General features: G+C 40.5%; 1 protein-coding gene across 4 annotated transcripts in view; it reads left to right on the forward strand.

Annotated features, from left to right (window-relative positions):
* The first annotated feature begins 822 nt into the window (after nucleotides 1-822).
* The window catches only part of pbx3b (pre-B-cell leukemia homeobox 3b), a 54770-nt gene continuing 33075 nt past the window's right edge, over nucleotides 823-22517 (forward strand). For 3 of the 4 annotated variants that reach the window (XM_088376840.1, XM_088376842.1, XM_088376841.1), the window contains exons 1-2: nucleotides 823-2180; nucleotides 2667-2740. In XM_088376840.1, the coding sequence (XP_088232966.1) occupies nucleotides 1933-2180; nucleotides 2667-2740 (322 nt within the window). In that variant the 5' untranslated portion in view covers nucleotides 823-1932. The remainder of the gene's footprint in view (nucleotides 2181-2666; nucleotides 2741-22517) is intronic. The other variant, XM_088376843.1, reaches the window with a different exon arrangement.

The raw sequence follows: 22517 nt of genomic DNA on the forward strand, positions 1-22517 counted from the left end.
GACTGCCCCTTAAATGTTAGGCAAGCCCTCTCTATGTCCATTTTTGAAACTCGTTTGGGGACCCATTTGTATTCTTTGGCTTTTGATCCAACATAAGGCTGACATTGTTCTATTGCTTCCTGGTGTACTATATTTGTGTATGTGTCATTCATTTGTGAATAAATTTACTTTTTTCACTGTCTTTATGTGATATACAAAGTGGTTTATTAAAGTTGTGGCTGTTGTGAAGTGCACCATATAAATAAGGTTTATTGTATTGTATGTAAAAATATATTTATATTGCTATTTTTTAAGTCACTTCTTATGCTGGTTGTTTAATATATTCAAATTGTAGTGTTTTATTTGAAAAAAATCACATTAGATTTTTTTTATTGCATTCATTGGCCACATGAAGCAGCATTTGTTTTTAGATGATAAACTCAAGTCAACTTTTCTACCCGCCCCCTTACCAACTTTTCTTCTAAATGTTTATCTCTAAAAAGCCCCCTCAATGAATGTATAGTACAGTATACGTGGTGCCTTGCTTCCTGCAGCCCAACAACGTGTCTGCTGCCATAGCAACTGCGGAGGAGCACGGAGCAGCGCCGCCTGCTTTGTGCAATGGATGTCGCTCTTAGCAACGACCAATCACAAGTTGCCATTCTTTTCTTTTCTTTTTTTTCTTGTGCAGGGGCAGTGTGAAGATGGAGGGATTGAGTGGGTGGGCTTTGGCCGTCATGCATCTGCCAAGCAATAGGACGCACGCGTCGTCACTCTTGCTTCTTCTAGACGTGGATTGGTGGAGCCAGCTTCATTTTGCAATCATATAAACATGTCTGCCGCTCGCGCAGAGTGTGAGCCAAAGCCTTAGCAGGAGAGCGCGCCGCTCTACATCAAACAGCATAAAAGTCTCGTTATGTATTTTCCTGCCTTGCTTGCAGGAGTAAATCTTGATTACTGCACGGGAATATGCACAGAGCTGCGCGAGGACGCCTTCCCGCAAAGACTGTGCTTTCATCACTATAATCAGCTGCCTAACTACTCGCTCGTAACATTTTTGGCTTTTTCGCTGCTCGGGTGAGAAGTGACAGGAGTGTAGACCACTCCTCTGTTGGGCGGGGCGTGCATTTCATTTTGTATTTTGTGTGTGTATTTTTTTTTCTCTCCCCCCTCGTGTTGCCTGCTCTGACACGTCTGCACTGAGTGAGTGGCATTGGCACACTGTCAATCGCTCACTATCAAACAACATAAAACACACACAGGCACACAAGCTGCACCTCATAAATTTTAGCAAGGCATGGTCTTTTTTTTATTTTAGTTTATTTTTGGTGCATCGCTTTATTATACAGCGCTGCATCCTTATTAATTTCCAATCCTTGTTGCTTTTTTTCTAAACAGCATCTCGCAACTTTTTGTGCATTTTTTTTTAAATTTAAAACTATTCGGACACTACTGTATTTTCTCAATACATGGACTTCATTCCTGCACTAAGGTTTTTTATTTTTATTTTACAAAGAATTGTTTGCAACGTTGGATATTTTTGCCTCCCGATGAGGATTTTTGAGAGGAGATGCACCGGAAACCCCACGAAGAGCGCCAATAAATGAGAGATCACCAAAGGAGCAATTGTTTCCAAAGCCGTCAAATCCCACTGACAGAGAGAAGATACATTGGCGTGAAGATTCGCGGAGGATAAGATGGACAACCTTCGACAATTTTGACATTTTTAAATACTCTTATTAAGGCATTATTCTTCATCCGTCGATCCCCGTTTTGGCACCTTGGACCGCGCGTAAAGAGACGCGTCAACTTGGACACATTCACGCCACCACAGCGCAGTTATTTTTCCTCATTTATTTTTGTTTTGTTTTCTTTAAACAAAACGTCTGTGTTTTGGGCCACGCTGCCGTGTACCCTGATTATCTTCGGCACATGTTCTAGCCCATTTCGTATATGAGTTTTTCAATTTGTGTGGCTCAGTGCACGGACTCTTTAGCGGTTCCGATGGATGATCAAGCCCGGATCATGCAGTCGATCGGCGGCGTCAGTTTGGCCGGCCACTCGGTACAAGGTGGCATGGCCCTGCCGCCTCCACATGGACACGACGGCACGGACGGGGACGGACGCAAACAAGACATTGGCGACATTCTTCATCAAATAATGACCATAACTGATCAAAGTCTGGACGAGGCGCAAGCAAAGTTGGTTGTTTTTTGTGACTTGTAACCCCTCTTTGACAACACGCGTTATTATTATTATTATTATTGCTATTATTATTATTATTATTATTATTAAAACATATTCCCCACCGGGCATAAGAGCAGGCTGGGGCGCGTTTAATGACACTGACAATGATCAGGTGCATTTAGTGCCTCATAAAGCTTAAGCACGGGTTGTCACTGTGAAGACAACATTTTTTTAATTGACATGGCTGTCAACGCAAAACAGCCCATTTAGTGTTGTTCAAAAAGTTTACGTGCACACCTCTTGTATTTGCCAAAGTGTAGTAAAATAATTGGAAATATATCAGCGTCTTATTGACGTGATCGTTTAGTTTGACCCAATATTGGCTGCATTGTTTTGTTACCTTAGAAATCGTGTTGGAGAAAGTAATGATAATCAATAGAACAGGTATGACTTATCAGTGAACTTATATCAATATTTTCTCTTGTCTTATACTGAAACAGGAAACATGGACTCAACTGTCACAGAATGAAACCAGCCCTCTTCAGCGTTCTCTGTGAAATCAAAGAAAAGACAGGTAAGCCTTTCCTAAGTCTATTTAAGAAAGTAATTAAATATTTAATAGTTGAACAGCAGAACAATCATACACTTTTTCCTGTCAGCGTTCCAATGTCTGCCATCCAGGTTAAGCAGGGGACCTTTGTCCATTTTAATCAATCACCCATTTAAAAATAGCAGCAAACAGTGGAGGTATATACATACAGTATATTAGTCATCCTTTGTTGCTTTATCTATCCAAACACTGGCTGCTTGTAGAAAAAAAAATCCTATGCGTTTCAGCTTTTAAATTACACACACGTGGTTTATATAGCTGACTGTATGCTCAGCGTACAAATAATAGCAATCACACTCAGTAAATTTGTGTATTTTTAACTTCACGCAGACATTTTTTTAAAGACTTTTTGAAAAATACAAATAATACATTTTCCAATTGGACTATGCATGTTTATCTGGGAGAAATAGTCTGCACAAATTTCAGATTTCTATGAACATCATGTGTGTCAATGTAATGAAACATCCAAGACTGATATTGTCACTGATTATTTACAGTATGAAAAACTTTAAAGGTGTCACTTTTTGAAGAAAAATTTTAAAAATGCATGTGGTAAAATAAACCAAAATACTTCATTATAAAGAGATAAAATAAAATACAAAAATGGTTCTTGCATGGAGCATTGCATCACCAATTAGAATGGTTATTGAAACTGCCCCTACGAAAATGACTTTCTGACCATTGCATTTCACATAAGTACATTTGTCATACAATGCTAAAACAAGTAGTAAACAAATAGGAATAAGAAGGAAACAATGTTGTGGGTTCGGAGTAATTTTAGCACCCCTGATAACTTGTCAGATTTGTGACCTTTGTGCGGTTTATGAGGAAATTGGCTCGGGGGAGATCATAAAAGTTTATGAACTCCCCCCCTACTCAGGTGCCGGTCACAGAGGCAGACAGAGGGTCTGCGTTCGAGCCGAGGTGCTCAGCTTTTTGTCGCCTGTTAAGACAAAGCAAGAAACAGAAGGAGAAAACAGTAGGATGTCGCTCACGTAGTATGTCAGTTTTTATTTTGCAAGAAACCTCCCGGTGAACTGTAGACTTTTTAGAATTATATCTTATATTCCCAAAATCACATCTCATGTTATGACACTGAGTAATCAGGTAAAATTAGATTACTGACTTGTTGAAACGCTACGCCGTGGGCTCATTCGGAATGTTTCTGCTTTCAAATAAGTGCCACAGTTTTAAGCAGCTGCAAATGTAAAAATAGGCAAAAATGACAAAAGCTGCATGAGAAAGGTGTACACCGCTATATACATAATGGACTGTGGATGTGCATGTAAGGTAACCTGTGGTTTGGAGTCACTGACAGAGAGCTCAGCTGGTGTGGTGGCCTTGCTGACCGCCTTGTTATTGCAGCACACAGTGCACCTTTCACTGGCCCATGTAGCATTGCTCAGAGGGATTCCTTGGCCCTTTTCATGTCTCCTCAAATGGCACACGGGGAGGGGGATAGGGTTTGCTATGGAAATGAAACCCAAAAGCCATGTCATTTGCTGAAAGCGTATGCAATATTATAGACGGCCATCGTTTGGTATAGATAAAAGCCGAAGCGCATGTAAAGGTTAAATATTCGGCAATGTAAAATATTTGGATGTTGCATTTGAGAGGAGGGCAAAGTCAAGCAAAGCGAGAGGTTTTCAGGACTTTTTAAAACTTTCGGACACTTTCGTTTTTGTGGAGCGCCAGCATATTTCTGCATTACTAATGCCCTGGAAGTATTAATTCACTTTGATATGCTAATCAAGCATTATACAAGAAATGCGATTAAGTGGCAGCATGAACTCATTTGCCTGTCACTAAATTTTGTGTTTTTAGCAGGCATTTCACCCCCCTCTCGCCTTCACATACAGTTTCCTTTGGTGTGCTTTTCGGTATACACATGTGAGAGGTCCTTTATTTTCTTTGCCGTCGAAAAATGTGAGTCCAAATTCAAACAATAATAATTGATTCTCAATCATTTTGGAACAAAGGGCAGCTTCACGTTGTACCTTTTGGCTGCAAGCTGTGTACAGTGAATGCATTCACCGAAAATTGCCTGCCGTTCAGATGAGTTTTGCAGTTATTCCCGTGCGCCGGGTTTATTTTAACCTGCTGGCGACTCCCCTGTCTTGCTTTCATGCTTGGAAGAGTGGCTCACAGCGGCAGCAGCAGCGGGAGAGGCAAGAATAACAAAGGTGAAAGATTACCTCCATATGGTATTTCTGACCAGGAAGAGAGAGGTTCTGTTGCAGGACTCCTCTCTGAAGTGAGGTTTAATCAATAGAAAGAGATTACCGAGAACTATTACAGGCTAAATCACGGAGCGCCACTGAGAGGCTTAGTCCTCTCCACAGCTCTCTCAGCTGCATCGCGCTCCTTTGGCTACGTATTGACTTGTTGTTTTGCTGACCTTTGACTCATCAGGTTCCAAAACAGGGGGTGGGCTTCTCAAAACGTAGTACCGCCAATTAAGGGGAGACCGCATTCACATGAATCCTGCACTATGTATGAAAAGCTCAAGATGCTTATCAGATCTTACATGTTACATGTGATGCTGAGCAGGGGAGACGGTGTTAACTAAATACAGGCCAAGATGAGACTGTAATTAACCACAAGCAAGGCAGACTAAAAGCATTACCTGCAGTAAATAGAGTTAAGCATTTCTGAAATCTATTGGGAATGTTTAATTCAATGTTACTCGACGAACCTAACGAGGCAGCTCATTTCGATTGCTGTATCGGCATGATCAATGCATGCTTGGTTATTATTTTATTGTATATACGCTGCTTAAAATATTTATTAGCCCATTGATGCTACTGATATTTGCACTCACACCATATAGCTTACTTAAAATAGCTTATTTTCAGTGAACTCTTCACATGTTACTATGTTGAACAGAAATTAGAAATTTACCGTTAAATGCGCACATTGGAGCAGTTTTTTTTTTAAATCTCTGAGAAGTCAGAAATGACAATATTTAACCACTAAAACAAAACTGTGCTGTTCAGAAATGCAACTATATATTTTTTTTCAAAAAGTAATTATGTATGTGGTTTGCTTTTTTTTATTTTTAAATAATATATTTCATTTGAACATTTTGGAATAGTTAAAATTACATGCATTTTGATTTAAGAGATTTTACATACAGTATGTGTGTTTTAACCAAAACAAATAATAACATGTGATTAACAATTGGGTATGTTTGGCATAAACCTTACATTAGGTGGTGGTTTAATACAATTGTTAAGCACTATATTTTTTTTCTGCTTAAAGCCACATAGCAAAAATATATACACAATAATGGGGTTTTATAATTTGCTCATTTTTGCTTTTGTGATTTGACTGGTGTTGAAAAAGCTCCAGCGCGCTCACAGGAGAGAACAGCAAGCTATTCAGCAGCAAAGACAATTGACTTTGGCTGCTTTTTGTCTCAGGGAGCCCAGCGATGCGGCTGCAGTGACTAGATAGTGTTGTGCCCAATGGCTCGCGCACAGCTGGGTTCCTGACTGGCTTCAATAGCGGGGCTGCATGTGCTTCCTCTGCTAAAGCACGACGGGGACACGGGAAGATATAGCTATTATCTACACAGCTCCCAAACACCCTCCGATTCCCCATCAGCAAAGACGAGATGTAGGCGACCCAAACAAAGAGAAAGGGGACCAAAAACAAAACAAAACAAAACAAAACAAAACAAATCAAAACAAAGAATATGTATCAGTTTCATTTGGAAGGCTAAATGTCTTTGTCCTGTGGCTATAGATGTCTTTGCATTACTACTATCAGGCTTTTGCACAATGATCCAGTGGTGTCTCTCCATCTGCACCCATCTTGCACGTCTCTCTCTCTCTCTCTCTCTCTCTTGTTCGCTTTCTCGCCCTCCTCCTCTGTCGCTGGAAGCGTTTTTCGCGGGCTTCTGTGCGATCAACAGCTCATAATGTTTTTTTTCCACATACGTTATGCAAATGAGTCTTTATGGCAACTGGCATAACAATTAGCATCCTCCAACAATATTTTAGTAGGTTAATTGCAAAATTTCTGAATTGTACGTCTGAGCTGTTAATTAGGCATGACAGAGGTGGTGAAATAGTTATCTTCAGGCGGTGGCAGCCAGCAGAGGCTGCTTGGGATGCAAACAGGAAGGATTGATTGAAATGAGTTTACAGCGCGTGGCTGCTGCCGATTTGTTCCTCCTCGCGCTCTCTTACGAAAGTAAAAAAAAACAAAATGCAAACATGAAATACAACAAAAGAGGCTCTCGAAGGTTGACCCGAGTAGAAATAGACTGCTGCTGCTGACTTGATATAAAATGTACAGACAATACTTTAAATCTAACGTTGCTTTTGTTCATGTCACAATTGCATTGTTCAGAGTTTATAATAAATGACCCTTCTATAATTTGGGCTTGCAGAAATATTTGCACTGCAAGGGGAAAAAAAAAACTGTATTTCAACGAAAATGGGAAACTGCAGTAAGTGAATGAAGAGCCACAATACGGCTTGCTGATGTTCCACTGGCTACAAGAGCTGCCCTTTTTCCTGAATATCTTTGTAACTTTACTCTTTACTTTCCTATGTCATCTCGCTTGTCTCTCGATCTGTGAGCTGCTATGCAGCATATGTAAGGTCACAAAGCCAGTTATTACTACCATAGAAAGAGAGCTTGAGTGAGACTGGTGCAAAGCAAGTCCTCTCTCAGTAATGACTCTGCTATTTATAGGTCCCTATTTCATTAGCTTGAGCATTTCCTCCTGGGACAATAGACACCATGATGTTCATTTACTACATTACATGCGGACAACTAAATGACCGATCATTTGCGAGTGCAGGCATGTTGCAAAGAGTCCGGCTGTCCTTTGCTGTCGTGCTCCTAACTTGCGTTGGAGGTGTGTATCTTATAAGTAGTTGAATGCGTGTTGCTTTGTTGACATTGTTGTTGTTACCTGCGCATTTTACATCTTTGTAGGGTGAGCAATAAAGACTCCAATTCAAAATGCATTCGTATTACCTCTATTTATGATATCATTCTCCAATGAAAATACATTACCCTTTAGACATCAAAACAAAAAAAGGGACTTATATGTTATTTCTCTCATTTACAAGCCAGAAAATAAAGACCTCCACAATTCTCCACCGTTCAGCGTGAGCCTGCATTAGAATGATGTATTGAAGGCAGAAATAGGAAAAAGACGTCAATGCAATGAAATTTTAATCAGTGTCTTCTGCCGCTTTAATAAGGCAAATAATTCTTATTGGCTGTTGTGTTAAAATTTCTAATATTTAATTCATAACAAAGCTTGCATTATTCTGTGTACGCCTTGAGTTAAGCTTCACACTGCTGCGGGGATGATGAAGTGCACACTATGCGTTTTTCTATGAGTTGCGGCACACTACTATTAAATTGTTTTGATGTTGTCTCTGAAATAAAATATGCATGTATAATACCTTTAATTAACTATTGTACTGGGAGACTGCAATGACCCCAGCCGCCGATCAGTGTGCATAAACACGGACTCTCCTGCCTTTGTAATTTAGCCAGCTGTCAGTAAGGTATGAATGGCCATTGGCTGAGCATACCGTTTTTTTTTTTTTATTATTATTATTATTCTAAGTCCTTGAAGTGCATTTTTGTGTCTGAAGTAATGGAAAGATGGCAATGGGCCAGCAGGCTAGGTGCTGGCTCATGTTACACTGAAAGAGCGGGCCCTGTTTTCGTCTCTCGGTGAAATGGCTTAATTGGTGTCAGAGCCCCGGGGATAAAGGCTTCTTGCTCTGAAACACAGCCACACAGGCCCTGTCTTCGCTCAACCAGCAGCAGTGCCCGGCGTCTGCTGGTGAACGAGCACTAAGCCGTGGCTTAACAATACCAAATGATGTTTGGGATGACAGAAATTAATATGCGCTTGCTCCCAGAAAGCTATGATTAATGACAGCGAGCGGGGGAATGCTGTTCCTCTCTTTGCTCCTCTTTGATAGGCTTTGAAAAACAAAACAAAAGACACAGATACAAGGGTCTACTCTCGTTTCAAAGTGGAGGTCATCAAGGATACAGAAACGTACTAAACTTGGCATTGAGCATCGCAAAGGAACATTCAAACTTGGACATGTTTATAATTACAACTGAGAGCATTTTAAATATCCTGAGTGTCATACTGATAGTATTTTTCATAACATACCGCAAGATGATTTAAAGTGATAATATGGCTGAATTGGCACTCAGTGCAGCGCCAAGCGTGCCAAGACCAAACAATCCTAATTTGGATCAGCACCAAATTGTTGGCCTTCATGGATAGCCACATCATGCATATGTCTGCATTTTGTCATCAAGGTTCATGCATTATTCAGTGAGAAATTAAGCAAAATGTCTAACAGTGCTTGCTTATATCAGAAACAAACCAAAACAGAAATCCGCATCGTTACCTGCATCATCAATTGGTGAATCTTCTTTGGCCAAACCTTCTTTTCTTAGCAACTTTTTGTGAAAAATCAATGATAATTTTTTATATTTTTTGCGACACGCTAATAATCAAAATCCATACCTTTTTTAAAGTTCTTATGACTCATTGCTTTTAATTTTAAATGCCGTCATTCCATTGAAATTTTCCACACAGACACACACATATTGAGCCAGCACAAAATGTGTGAACAAAATGGTGGTGCGATGTTGCCATGATAATGATCTGTATCTGTTGTGTCCTAGGTGGAGACACATGAATATTTAATTGTGTCTGCAAGAGAAAATCCCTAGACCGTTCTGTTCATTTCTTACTTCTTATACTGTAATGGGTCCCCCTTCCCTCCCAGGTAGTTCCTCACTAAGTAATGGTGAATTAAAATGATATAAATTGCAACGTAAGGGCTTTCTCAGGACGTTTATCTCTGCAAAATGCAGTTTGAAATTCAAATGGCAAGTTTTGTCAACCGCCATTCTGCTGACTTGGTGCGTGCGCCTCATGCTGGCTTCTTGAAATAAGCACTCCCTCTGTCAGAATGATTGATGTGCATTAAGCGTGCACTTTTTACATCACGCCGTTCCGGAAGATGATGTGGGCGCAAGGATATGAGTTAAACAGTGAATGAGTCTCCTATTTTATTGATCCATTTGTAGTGCGGGTGCTCCGTGAAGAGTGACAGTGAGGTCTCGTCCTCATTGTGGGTGCATTTGCTTGATCAAAGAACCTCAATGTTGGTCCGCAGCACCTTGTCATTTTGCATTTTCAGGAAAGGGACAGAGACCCTCGTACTTAAGTTCGTTTTGTGCCCATAATGCAATTAAGTAAAAGCTCTCCTTACAAACACAGTCATTGTTGAGGGACAGGAGGTGTGGTTCCTCTCCTCTAAATATTCTGAATTAGTTGTTAAATTTTGTGTGTGTTTGTGTGTGCGTTTGTGCACGTGTGTGTGTGTGCGTGTGGGTGTGAGTGTGTTGGCAGGCCGGATAGGCTGCAATGTGAAGGTGAAGTGCGTGATGCTTGGAGATGCCTGTATAAGTATGCAAAGCACGGCAAGCGTCTCCCGGGTGCTGAAGGAGAGCATGGAGTGGCAGAGTTAATTTATTTAATGACTGAGCGTCTTATATCTCCCAAGCCCTGATTAGAATCCATGCTTGATGAGGGAAGCGATAGAAGGCTTTGCACTGCCCCCAGGCCCTTGCACGTACATTCTTGCTTTGCGTTTTTTTTTTTTTTTAATCCACCCTACTGCCTCTGTAGACTTTTAGATGTATATACAAAGAAAGAAAGCGGGACTAGTTCCAAATGGTTGGCAACTTTGGGGCTATGGTTAGGAGTCTATCCACACAAATGCAGGTACTTTTAAAACCTTGCATATATTTTGGGGGTGTTGTGGTACTTTGAACTTATGCTATCAGCGACACTGATTTCGTTTTTTGAAAAAAATATTTTAACCCACATTTTAAAATTTTTATGTTCAGATGAGACGAAAATGTTGGGCCTTTTTTAAGTGAGTGCAAAATTATATATATTCTGAACAGACTTTTAGTCAAAGTAAATTTGTATTTTATGCATGGATATCATTCATCTGATAAGACTTATTTACTCACAAACATTAATGTTTTCATTACAAATATTTACATGCCCAGAATATTATTATTATGTATTATTGTTGAAGTGTTATCCTGAATTATGTCTAGCAAGTTAGGATTTAGCCATGTCGGTTAAGATCAAGTATATGAATAAATGGTATGATGTAAAAAAAGAAAAAGAAAAAGCAAATAGTAAGAAAAAGGTCATTGGTCATGTGCAGCCATCAATTTTCTCAATCGGAGATCCTCATTTTGGTCGCGGGCCATCAGCAAAGTCTTGGACACAACTTTTAGGTTTAACTTCTTTGTCAACTTCCTATGACAGTATGACAATTTTGGTCCAGTTCCAATTAAGTCCACATCCATAATTCTGAGTTTCTCCTTTTGCAAACATTGTTTCTGTTACTTTCCCAAAAATAACTTTCTCCAAGACTGGTTAAAAGTACCCTTTCTGTTAAGGCCTTATAGATTTTATTTCATTCCGTCAGTGTGAACTTTTTCTTTTCACACCTTATTTGCGTGAACATCGAACAATAATGCGTTTATTTCATTGTAAGTGCGAAATTGTGTTTGTGTGTGATGAGTTCGGCGATAAAGACAAAGCTCTGGTGCACTCTATGAACGTGGGAAAGCCAAACAGAGTGTGTCACTTTGGCAGCACAGGCTGTCAGCTATGGGAGGGCTGCAGTTGTAAAAATCATGACCTTCCTCTTTGCCAGCATGTCGCTCGCAGAGCCAATCCTCTGCCCTGTGCTGGCGGTGGGAGGGAATACAAACAGCGGGGGGAAAAAATAGTCAGAACCATAATTGTGACTGGGTGTGGGTGATGATATAATGAAATACTTCTTGGTGTGATCATGAAAGCGAAGGTGAGGCTGTGGAAGAAAATGGACGGAGGGAAAGAAGGGGAAATAACTTCCCGGCTTCTTCTTTTTCCACAAGCTATCATCGGTAATGTCGCAGCAGCCTCACAAAGCAGAAATTATTTCTTCAGGCGTTGCTGTCAAGTGTTATTCAAATAACACCAGCCTCGCATTTGAATAACAGCCGACATTTTGAATTAATTAATCAGACAAGATAGTCTGGGCCTTTTCTCATTAGTCTACAGGTCAGGCCGAGGAAGATATATGCGCTGGTGATGATATACTTGTCTTCAATAGTGATTTATGGAGATTTTGGATTGTACTCGATTTGTCAAAGGGCCTGCTAGCAGAGAAATAGGACAATGCATATTTCATTACCTAATCTTTGATACGTTCCGTGATGCTGAACGATACCGTCCTGTTGTTTAGACGCGCTTTTATCGTCACTCTTCTTGATTCAGGTGCGTACACACAGACATTGGCACAAACGCACATACACACATACAAGTACACACACGTACGCACACACACGCACACACACACGCACACACACGCACACACGCTCGCACACACACACACACGCACACACACACATACGCACACACACACTTTTAATCATCTTTCAAAGAACTTCCCCATTTTACTTTTCATATGCAATTAAGCTCGAGCTGTAAATTATAACTGTGTCGTACTTTAATTATCACGGTGTAAAAATAGAGTTCCTGTCTTTGATAGGATTTCATTAACTCACTCAGTACTCCATGTCAAAGTCAAACTTTTTTGTAAAGCAGCAGGTTCAAATTGAACATTGCTTTAGGTAGGTTTAAAATAGTACTAAATTTTACACATACTAATATACTAAAATATTTCTACATTTTTTGTACTGGGGCAAACTTTTTACAGAGACGTAGAGTGAGTATTTTATGTGTGTGTTTTTCTAGAATAAATATAGGCATGGCTGTGTGAATGACAAGTATATTTTGGAGTAATGCAAGTGTTAATGATCTAGTAACACCAGCCATTTCAGGTGCAAGGTAATCAACACATTCTATTTGGAATATATTTTTACATGCTCGAGTAGGAGACATGCAGCAAATGCAGCGTGCGTCCGTGATGTGTTGCTAATCTGAGAGCGTGCGCTGCAAGAGTGTGTGCTCACGATCGGAAGGATACTGCAAGCTGTTCCCATTGCGCCGAGCAGCCCACACAAAATGCACCAACAGCGGTGTGACAAAACATTGAAACAAATTGCTGTCAGGCTGTCGTAACAGCAAGTGCAGCGATTTTTATCTGACGTGTGGAAGCCCCAGACATGCAACACTGACATGTATTGCCGCAACACCTTTGAAAGACGAGTGATAAAAATCAGGATATGCCCAATCCTCTGAATAACAATGGCCATCATTATTTGATCTTATTACGCCTTCCTTTGAGAGCCAGGCCAAGATAGGAAGATTTGCATGTGTGTGTTTTAGGTCTTGATAATAAATGATCCTGGGTTCTTATTAGCATAGCTTCAGTGGAAATGTACAGTTCAACTGAATTATGGGTCCCTATCAAAGAGAATAGAACGCTGTTTTATATTCGTACGGAATTATTTATTGCTCAGAGCAAAGGGCCTTGCTTTGTTTGCATGCTCAGTGTAAGCTAATTCCAAGGTTAGGACTTTGCTAAAGTCCGGGCTGGAAGCATTATCCACAGGTGGATCATGCAAGGACACAGAGGTACTGTATATGTACATCATAAATAGTTATTTTAGTTTTTGTCTGTCATGACTGAACTGTCTTTCATTTTTATTCATTTGACTAAGCTAAACAGTTTAGTTTCCCTGATGTAAATATAATGGATAATGATATCCACTGAGTAAACACTTGGAATTAAAATTATCCTCATTGCTTAAAATTCTTTCAAATACTGTGATACAAAGGAGTCACTGCAGGATGCACCATCTATTCTCTACTGTATTGTTATATTCTCCCTTATAGGTTCCTAATGAGGATTCGGCCCTCATTATGATTTTAAGGATGAGAGAGGAAAGCTTTTAATTAATGATATGTAAATGGTTCTGAATTGATTATGTTACAATATCAAGAGAGATGGGTAGAAGCTGTGGTGTAATATATTTTAATTAAGAATTAATTAAAAATGATGGCAATTTTATAGAGGCTCACAGAAAATAGAAAAAAAAAATCTCTGTCACAATTAAATCAGACCATGATTAAATAAACAGACAAGCGCAGGTAGTATTCATTGAGGAGTTATATATATTAAATCCCAAGATATACTTAATATTAGAAAAACAAAATTACGGATGCTTGCGGTGTGTCATAGTCGACCGCAAGCTGGGATGTCTGGGGTTAATGGTGATTTATCTCATTCTTAATTCATGAGATCCTCCTGGTCAGCGTTGGTGGGATCAATGGTGCCGTGTTTGCCTTTTCAAATTCAACATCTACAATTAGATTTGCGATATGAAATTATGACATGAAGGTGTTTTTTTTTTTTTTTTATCACTTGCGGCCTGTAAATGCATGCCTCAAACAATATCAGCTTGTTTATGAGGTTAAAAGATTTGTGTGAAGAAGATGATCCTCGTTAACCTTTTTAATTGCCGTCTGCTTTTCTTTCATTCATTCGTCAGGGCAGAAACAAACACAAGACATTAGCTGCATTAATGGTGTGAGCCGCTATTAAAGGCAGCGAGGTCTTTGTTTTCTGCTAACGGTGGCATGCACGCGCTGTGCTAAACTCTGCGATCAATGGCAGGGAGGCTGCTATCACAGCACTTGGAGCAGGCGTAGCTCACGGGGGAGGGAAGAGGGGGTCCCTGGTGGTTCATTTTGATTGGAGCACAGAGTTTGGTGTTGAAAGGCGAGGGGGAGAGACAGGCTGTTGGAAGCAAATCCCACTGGATCAGTTAGAGCTTTGCAACAAAAACACCTTGATTCCCGGGAACATTTGCTTTGGAAAAGGGTGAATTTAAATAAACAGGCAACCAGAGAACGCAATGATCTAAAGCATTTCTGAAGGTCTATGTGTTCAGAAAAAGAGAGATAGCGTAGCTCAAGCTTAGAATTAATTTGCAATTCATGTTTCATATAACAGTAAATAGCTGCACTGTGAAAGGGAAAATTGAACTCTGAAATCTCCACACAGCGTTTGTATATAAAGAGCTCTTAAAAACAAAAATAACATAAGGTAACAGGAGGTTTAAAGATACGACTAATGTAGTTTTGTATGTGTGTGTGTGCATGTGCGTGTGCGTACATGCATGCTTGTGTATGTGTCGTCTGAAGGATTTTATGAGCTAACCAATCTGTTCTGGGAGGATGTGCTGCTTGAAATGGAGTGAGTGCTGAATGGATTATTAGTCCTGGTCCCTGCTCATACCATGTCACTTGTAACGGCTTGGAGGCAACATGAGCATCCCCATGTATACATACACGGCCGTGATCTTCAGACAAACATGCTCATGTGAGGGGGGCGGCCATGTGCATATGTGCATATGCTATACACTGTGAATACACACAACTGTTGGAAAGAGCATCTTGTTTTTGGCATCTGCAACTAGTTGCAATACATCACTGTCAGAATCGTTTTCCCCGCCTTTCCGCATTTGACCGTTAGTTATCCATGGAGGCCTCTGTCAAAAAATGAAGTAGTCTAGGCATGGGCTCTCGAGTTAAAACGGAAGTCGTTCTGTTTTGTTGTGTGGCATCATCAGGTTGTACAATTTTTTGTCATTTTGATTATGAAGCGAAACCCGTAAGATATGACTGAAGCTATGTCTTCAGAGATCAGTATTGTCACCGATCGTAACAAGCAGCACCAACGCTAGCCATGACAGAGAGGGGCGTAAGATGGTGGAGAAGACGCGGTGGGCGTGGTGGTAGTTGGGGGTGGGGGGGTCAGCATCTGAACTGGATGATGGGAGCCAGAACATGAAACAATGCTGGGGGAACGTCTGGTGGGTTCGCTGCACAGAATTACAAGCGAGGGAGCAGGCCTGCTGAGGCAATTACAGCTTAATGGGGTCATTTGGAAGGCAATTGCCAGGGGTTAATGTAGTATGGAGAGATGAGGTGAGATTGAAGTAAAATTTTGGGTTTGAAAATGTGTTCAAATGAAAAGGGAGCAGGCGGACCAATCACACGATGGTGTACTGGGGGAACTTGAACGCGGAGAGGTGCTGATGCTTGCTCATATACAGAACATATATACCACTTAGGCAAAAGCACACCTGCTTGCATATGATGTGTTTTTGCCTAACCAATTCCCTTGAACCATTAAAACTGTCTACACCTTTTTACTTCCCCATCCTACTCACAATTTACTGCAGTTGTTGTTTACTTTTGTATTAGTTTCCTGCAAATATTACAGAAGACCGTGTTATAATTGATACAGCTGAGAAGTTATAAGAGACACCTTAGAGAATGGTTTAAAAGGTTCATTATACACTGTTACGTTATTCAGTTCATTACCTTAATTGCCCAACATAATCTGGTGCTGGAAGGCAGCACTAGAGCTTTGGGAAGGATTCTTTGCCAGGACCCCCTGGCCCTGGTCTCATCTCCCTGATCCCCTGATTTGTAGCAAGCAGACCAATCATGCTAAAGCCAAACTTTGATCAAAGCCAAGTTTACTTAAGTTGAGCCATGTGAAATCCCCTGAGAGCGGCTATGTGTGCTGAAGCATAGGAAGTAGTAGTGCCGCTACGGCTGCCGCGCCTGCTGCTGCTGCCTGCGACCGTGTTGGATCAATGCAAAAGAGTTGATTAATCATAAGCCTTTTCAAATCTTAAGCGTTTTTACACAATAATGTTCAAGAATCAAATTGAACGTCATCGGTGAGTGTAGATTATTCGCAAGTCCACTTGCTCTATTCCTCCAATCTCCTCCCGTGTGTGCTGCTGTGTCTCCCCTCCCTGCCCCTCAGCATAGGCTTTTGGCCACGAGCCGGGCACTACTCTGAGGCAAATTTTCCCAGGCTCCCCAAAGGCTATTTTACCAGGATTCCCATTTGGTCTTAACCCATTAGTAATGTTCCAAATCATTTGCAGAAGCATCTATTTGCTTTATATGATAATGGATTCACAAGTTGCTTTACTGGAACCGAACTGCTGACACCCACAGGTCAAACTTTCACTTCATTTGTTTTTATGGGTTGTTGTTTTCAATGCAACAGTGACTTTTCTCTACACATTATTTTAGACTACAATACTTTACAATATAGAGGTGGTAGAGCATTGTCAGTGCTGCAGGGAGGAAAAAAGGATGATGCAGCTCTGTTGTCATTTTAGAGTGACAAATAGACAGTGGCAGACCATCAGAAAGGGGGAAGAGTGAAATGGTGTCACTGACAAACTGCTCTGTCCTTTAGGCCCTTTGGCCTCTAGAGTATACGGCACATACAGTGTTTACCTCCGGTCAGCTGCAGTGTGAACATGCTGTCCGGTGATCCCCCTTTACCCTTTGGAGAAAACCTTCAGCTATTACACCCATCATACTCATTCACTGATCATTTAATTCAAATAAAATTTCCTCAAATTAGATGTATTTTTGTGTCTCGTATCATTGAGAGGTTTGGGTCATTTTGAAGTACGTGAAGCAAAAACTTCATATCCATAAACAAGAAACATTGCACCTCAAGCTAGTAAATATTTTGAGCCCTCATCCATGTCACCAAAGCATCCCATCAAGTCTGGCCGTCTTCCTGTTGGAAGGTATGAAAAGAAAATCAATGCTGTAATCTTTTCTTTTTGCCTCCTCCAATCCGTAATTGAAATGGAAAATCAAATGAACGGCGAGCAGATAATTGTTTTATCAATATTCCCTGCCTGCCCTACAAGGGTCAGTGCAGAATGATCATGAGTCGGGGATATGACGAGGACAAAATGTGAAATTGAACAGCTCGGAGGCAATAAATCAGGCCTGACAACTAAGAGTGACCAGCGTGTAGCTGCACACACTTCTCCCTTCAGAATATGTCCTGAAGCTGCCAGACTAAATAGGGAATATTCATCTCATTATTGGTGCACTTAATATTATTGATATCAAATTTCATTCTTAGAGTCCAGACAGGAAGTCAAGGTCACTTGCGCTATAATTGTTGTCGCTCTTGGTACGTGATCTCAAGTGTATAATAGAGGGCAAACAATGTGGTCTGTGGGAAATTGCATTTGGGGAGCTGCTAAACTAGTAACAATTTTCCCCATGAGAATTTATCTTATGCCGAGTCAAACCATTGCCATCCTGAAAAAAATAACATAACTGTGGAGGCGATCTGATAAGAGTCATTCTTAGTTGGCCATATAATTGGAAAACTACAACTAATATTGTTGCCAAAGTCTTGACCAATCTATAATTATGTGATGCCCGTTTCTATCTGCCTCCTGCAGTCATAAGGCATTGAAAGAAACATGTGATTGATTTAGTTGAAGGGTGTTAAGGAGACGGCAGGAGAATGTCACAAACAATGAATGGTCACAGCTCTGAGGAAAATCAATGACAGAGGTTGAAGTCAGTCTCGCGTGCTACTTGGCAATTTTACACCGGTTGTGGAAAAGAGCTGTCTTCTGGCATTGCCGTGTTGATCAAAAGCAAAACTTGATCGCTTTAATGAAACCGGATACAATAAAAGTGACATGTGAAATATAGACACGGCAGCAGGAATGCTTGTGTCGCTTTAAGTGGCAGCTCAACTCGACGGCCTGAACTTCATTGAAATTTGCTACTGAGGTTTGAGTAGGCAACACTCCCACCTCATGTGTCTGCGTTGCATCAGAATGACCCGATGGTTGCTTGCTAGGCAGCATTTCGCAAAGCCTCTTACGATGAGAGCGTGACTGAATTTATTTTAGTTGAAGTATTGCACTTGTATCACATTGTTCAATCAACTGATATGTATCTGACTTACAAATACAACTTAAGCCCACTATTCCATAAATACATATTTACTCTTGAGTGAGGAGGGGGGGAGGTAATTGGCAGAGGGTCTTGCAAATGGCCAAAGTGATGAATTCCCCCCCACCAGCAACCCCCCCACACGCACACTTTGTTGGGATTGCAGTTGTAAGCTTTGCACCATATGCTACTTTCCTCTTTAGCTGGGATTATGCCATCATTATTGCTGATAAAAGCTGTTTACTGCCTTGGCTCCAAATCGATGCTTGGGGCGCTCTGAAACTGGCATTCCCTCTCCAGAAGAGTTCATTCCTTGCCAGCTGCTCAGGATTCAACCCCTTTGTTTCAGATTTCACAGTTTTTGTAATGTTTATTTTCAATTCATCCCCGCCCTGTCCCATGACTCCCCCACAGGTTTCCTCGGCATTAGCATGTGTTTGCAACAATTTGACATTTACATTTGATTTGCTTGCAGAAGATTGAAAGTCTCTCAGATGATGATGACATAGCTGGTCATCAAATATTCCAACGAGCCTGCTTGCTCCAGCAGAGAATGTATTCAAAAACAATAATGCTTTTCCCCCTTTTTTTAAGTGACAAAATGCAATCATGGAATTGAAAAAGCACTGAATCTAGAACGATTGCAAAAGGCTCCCTTCTCATGGTGGTACCAATCAATGGTATAATCAGTCAATCCAGATCCAGCTCGACAGCTGTGTTAAGATAACAACTGGTTCGCACGGCTATAGCAGCCTCAATGACCTTCTGTGTCTCGTATTAATAATGTAAAACCAACACAAGACAACCACTCCCCTGGTTCTCATGCAGCCAATGATAAACTACCTTTTTGCCTTACCATCAAAGGCCACTCAGACTAAGCCATGTTTCAAGGAATGATCCATAATGATGCGTTTTTTTTCCTTCCCTGTTTTTAACCGAGGCTCGAGGTCCCTTAAATAACGTCTCTCACTCTTCCTGTAGCTCCCTACTACCCAGGGAAATCATGGTGATCAATATTTCCCATTTTAGAGGAACTGCAGCAAACGTTCACATTAGATTTACTGTAGCCCTCTGTTAGACTTTAATCTAGGTGTAATTTAGATACAACCAAACTAAACTATTCATTCACACCTTTGTATGTTCGTCTTTGTCTGTTGTTCTATGTGTCGGCCTCTGTCTATCCTTATAGCCGTCGATCCATCCTAGCTATGCGTTGTCATATGGATGTGCTTTCGTAATGTCTTCACAGCACATAAATCTCAGCATGCTATCTCACTATTGCTGAATATTGGTTAAGGGCCATTGAACAAAACAGCTTAATGCAACCTTAACCATTTCGGTCATGGCGGAAAGTGTAGACTGCTGACTGACTGACACCAGGGATCAAACGCTCTGTGGTTTATTTTAATGTTGTTGTCCAAGATAATGAGTATATTACTTTAAATAATTGTTGCATTATGTATTTACCTTGTTGACTGTATGGGTTTTTCTAAGGCCAAACATGAAGCCCTACCAAATGCAAATTGATGTTTGTACATATATAGAGGAGCCTTGAGATATAAGTAAAATTTGTTTGGTATCCACGCTTTTAACTTCTAAGCACCTACATTCCAAAACATTTTTTTCCCCCATTAAAATGAATGTAAACACCATTAATCTGTTACAGCCTCTCTAACTTCCTAATTAAAAGTATGTCTTATCCATTTTTTTAGAATTGCATGAATTACTTAATGGTGCAATCCACTTCATCACCAACACAACAATAGTGACTCACAAAGTTGTTTCATGTTGGTCAAATAAGGGACAACAACATGCACACTCCAGTGTGTCAAAGTCATTTTTGCAGGTCTGTATGAGTAGTGATCATCGGATGTACTTGAAGGGGCTGCAAAGGAAAACAAATTACATTTGCTTTTACGAACATATGCAAATATTTCCTTGCTATCCCTCGTTATACCTTTAAATGCACATAGTTAGTTGCGTGCAATGCAGGGAGTGGTGGACTCTTGTTGATGGCAGGTGGTGAAGCAGCGTGTGTGGTCCCCATCACAGGTGTGTGCAATTAGCCTGACAGCTAGTCCTGGACTTCGATGAAATAGAAGTCTCTAGTGTTTATGTGTGTGCATTTAAGCATCTGCCTTTGCCTATGTATGTGCGCCTAATAGTCACCCACGTGTATAGACTTCTGTGTGGCCTCACATTGTGCACGGTTGGTGCAGCAAGATGGTATACACTACGTGGGCTTGATCCAAAGTGTCTGTGTGTCATTATGAGGCTGGAGAATCAGTATGTCATTTATTTAGCCGCACGCTGTAGTAGGAAATGGACTTGGAAGAAAGGAGAGGGTAATGTATTGGAAAATATCCCTTTCGGCACCTCAGTATTACTTGTCATAGGGCAGGCTTAAAACGTAGCTTGATAGTTATTAACCCTAATCCAGGCATAAACACAAATCCTCAAGCACCAGCCCAATTAATAATTAGCATAATTAACATGCATTTTAAACAGCGGCTGGTCTTGTCATTGCCAAAGCAAGGATGGAGGTAATTAGGGCTAACAGAGCAGTGCCAAGGGCCCGTTACCCGCGGACGTGCTGCAGTCATTTCCCAGCGCAGGAATTGACAAGTGCAAGACAAGTGCTCTCTGCTTAGAGCGAAACCCTCTTTGACAGAATTAATAGTTGACAAACCACTCCTAAAGCCTCGGCATTGTTTCTGTCACTGGTTAGGTTTGATGTCACTGCTAGACATTATAAATCAATAGTGTCAGGATTTAGCAATGTTTATAGCCAGCGATGGTTTATTATTTCATGTGACTGTCATGGACAAATAGTATTTATCGTGGCGGTCTATAAATTACTGCAGACACACTGTTGGTTTACCCAAACCCAGTCTGCTCTTACCGAGACCATTCCGATGTCCGCTTACATATTTAGAGTAATTTATTTTCTCAGCCGTAGGCCCGCATTAACCCTCTGGTTTCCCACACTCCTCTGAGACATATTGGCTTGACTGCTCAGTCTCCTCTGACAGATGAAAATTCAGTTTCAACATACGTACGTGTCCCTTTCTTTTTGCGACGCAACATTTCAGACACTTGGTCTTAAATAAAGACAGACTTTTATCAATCTACTTCTCTTTGGGCAAATGCAAGTGTTATATTAAAGGTTCTGTGAGATGAGAGCCAGTACTTTCTGTCTTTATTTCTGTCTCATTTTAATAGTGTCATTTTGATAGCAGGGCTTCTGTCAGATAAAAAAAACAAACAAACAACAAGCTTCACCTTTACTCCTTAGTGCCTCACTCACGTTAGCAGTTTGAATCCATATATTGCCAGTCACTTTTTGTACCTAACAATGTGTATACGCAAGAATACAGTCAATGAATGACATCTATTGTTTGGTAGCATGACTTTCACATTGATTTATTCTGACCTGACAATTTGACTCTGTCTTTTATTACGTGAGCTGATCACAGAAACCAAACGATAGACAATGTGTCTATATTAGTAGCATTACAAATGAGATTCATAAGAAAAAGTAGATTACAAAGTATATTTCTGCCTATACTTCAGATGTGATTTACTAAATACTCCCATTCCCACCAGCACTTCCAATTCCACCACTTCAAACTTTATTTTGCACTTTGCGGTGTTCTCCCCTAAAAACCACCATCGCTACCGAAAGTGCCAAACCCTTCCATGTCTTCAGCAGCATGCGTAATCTGTTTGAGTGATCATGCAATTTAGTGTCTGCTATTTATGAGATAGCAATCTTAGTAGATGACGGGCAACACATGATTTTGATGCTCTATATGAAATAGATCTCGAGACAACCCTTGCTGTGATTTGTAATTCTATAAATGTTCTATAAATGTTTTACACATTTTTCATAACCTGAAAATACAAATGAGAATGTGAACTGATCGTAAAGAGTGTTATTGATCAACT

The sequence above is a fragment of the Syngnathus floridae genome, chromosome 5 (genome assembly GCF_059516105.1).
Source record: "Syngnathus floridae isolate MCC-2025c chromosome 5, RoL_Sflo_1.0, whole genome shotgun sequence".
NCBI lineage: Eukaryota > Metazoa > Chordata > Actinopteri > Syngnathiformes > Syngnathidae > Syngnathus > Syngnathus floridae.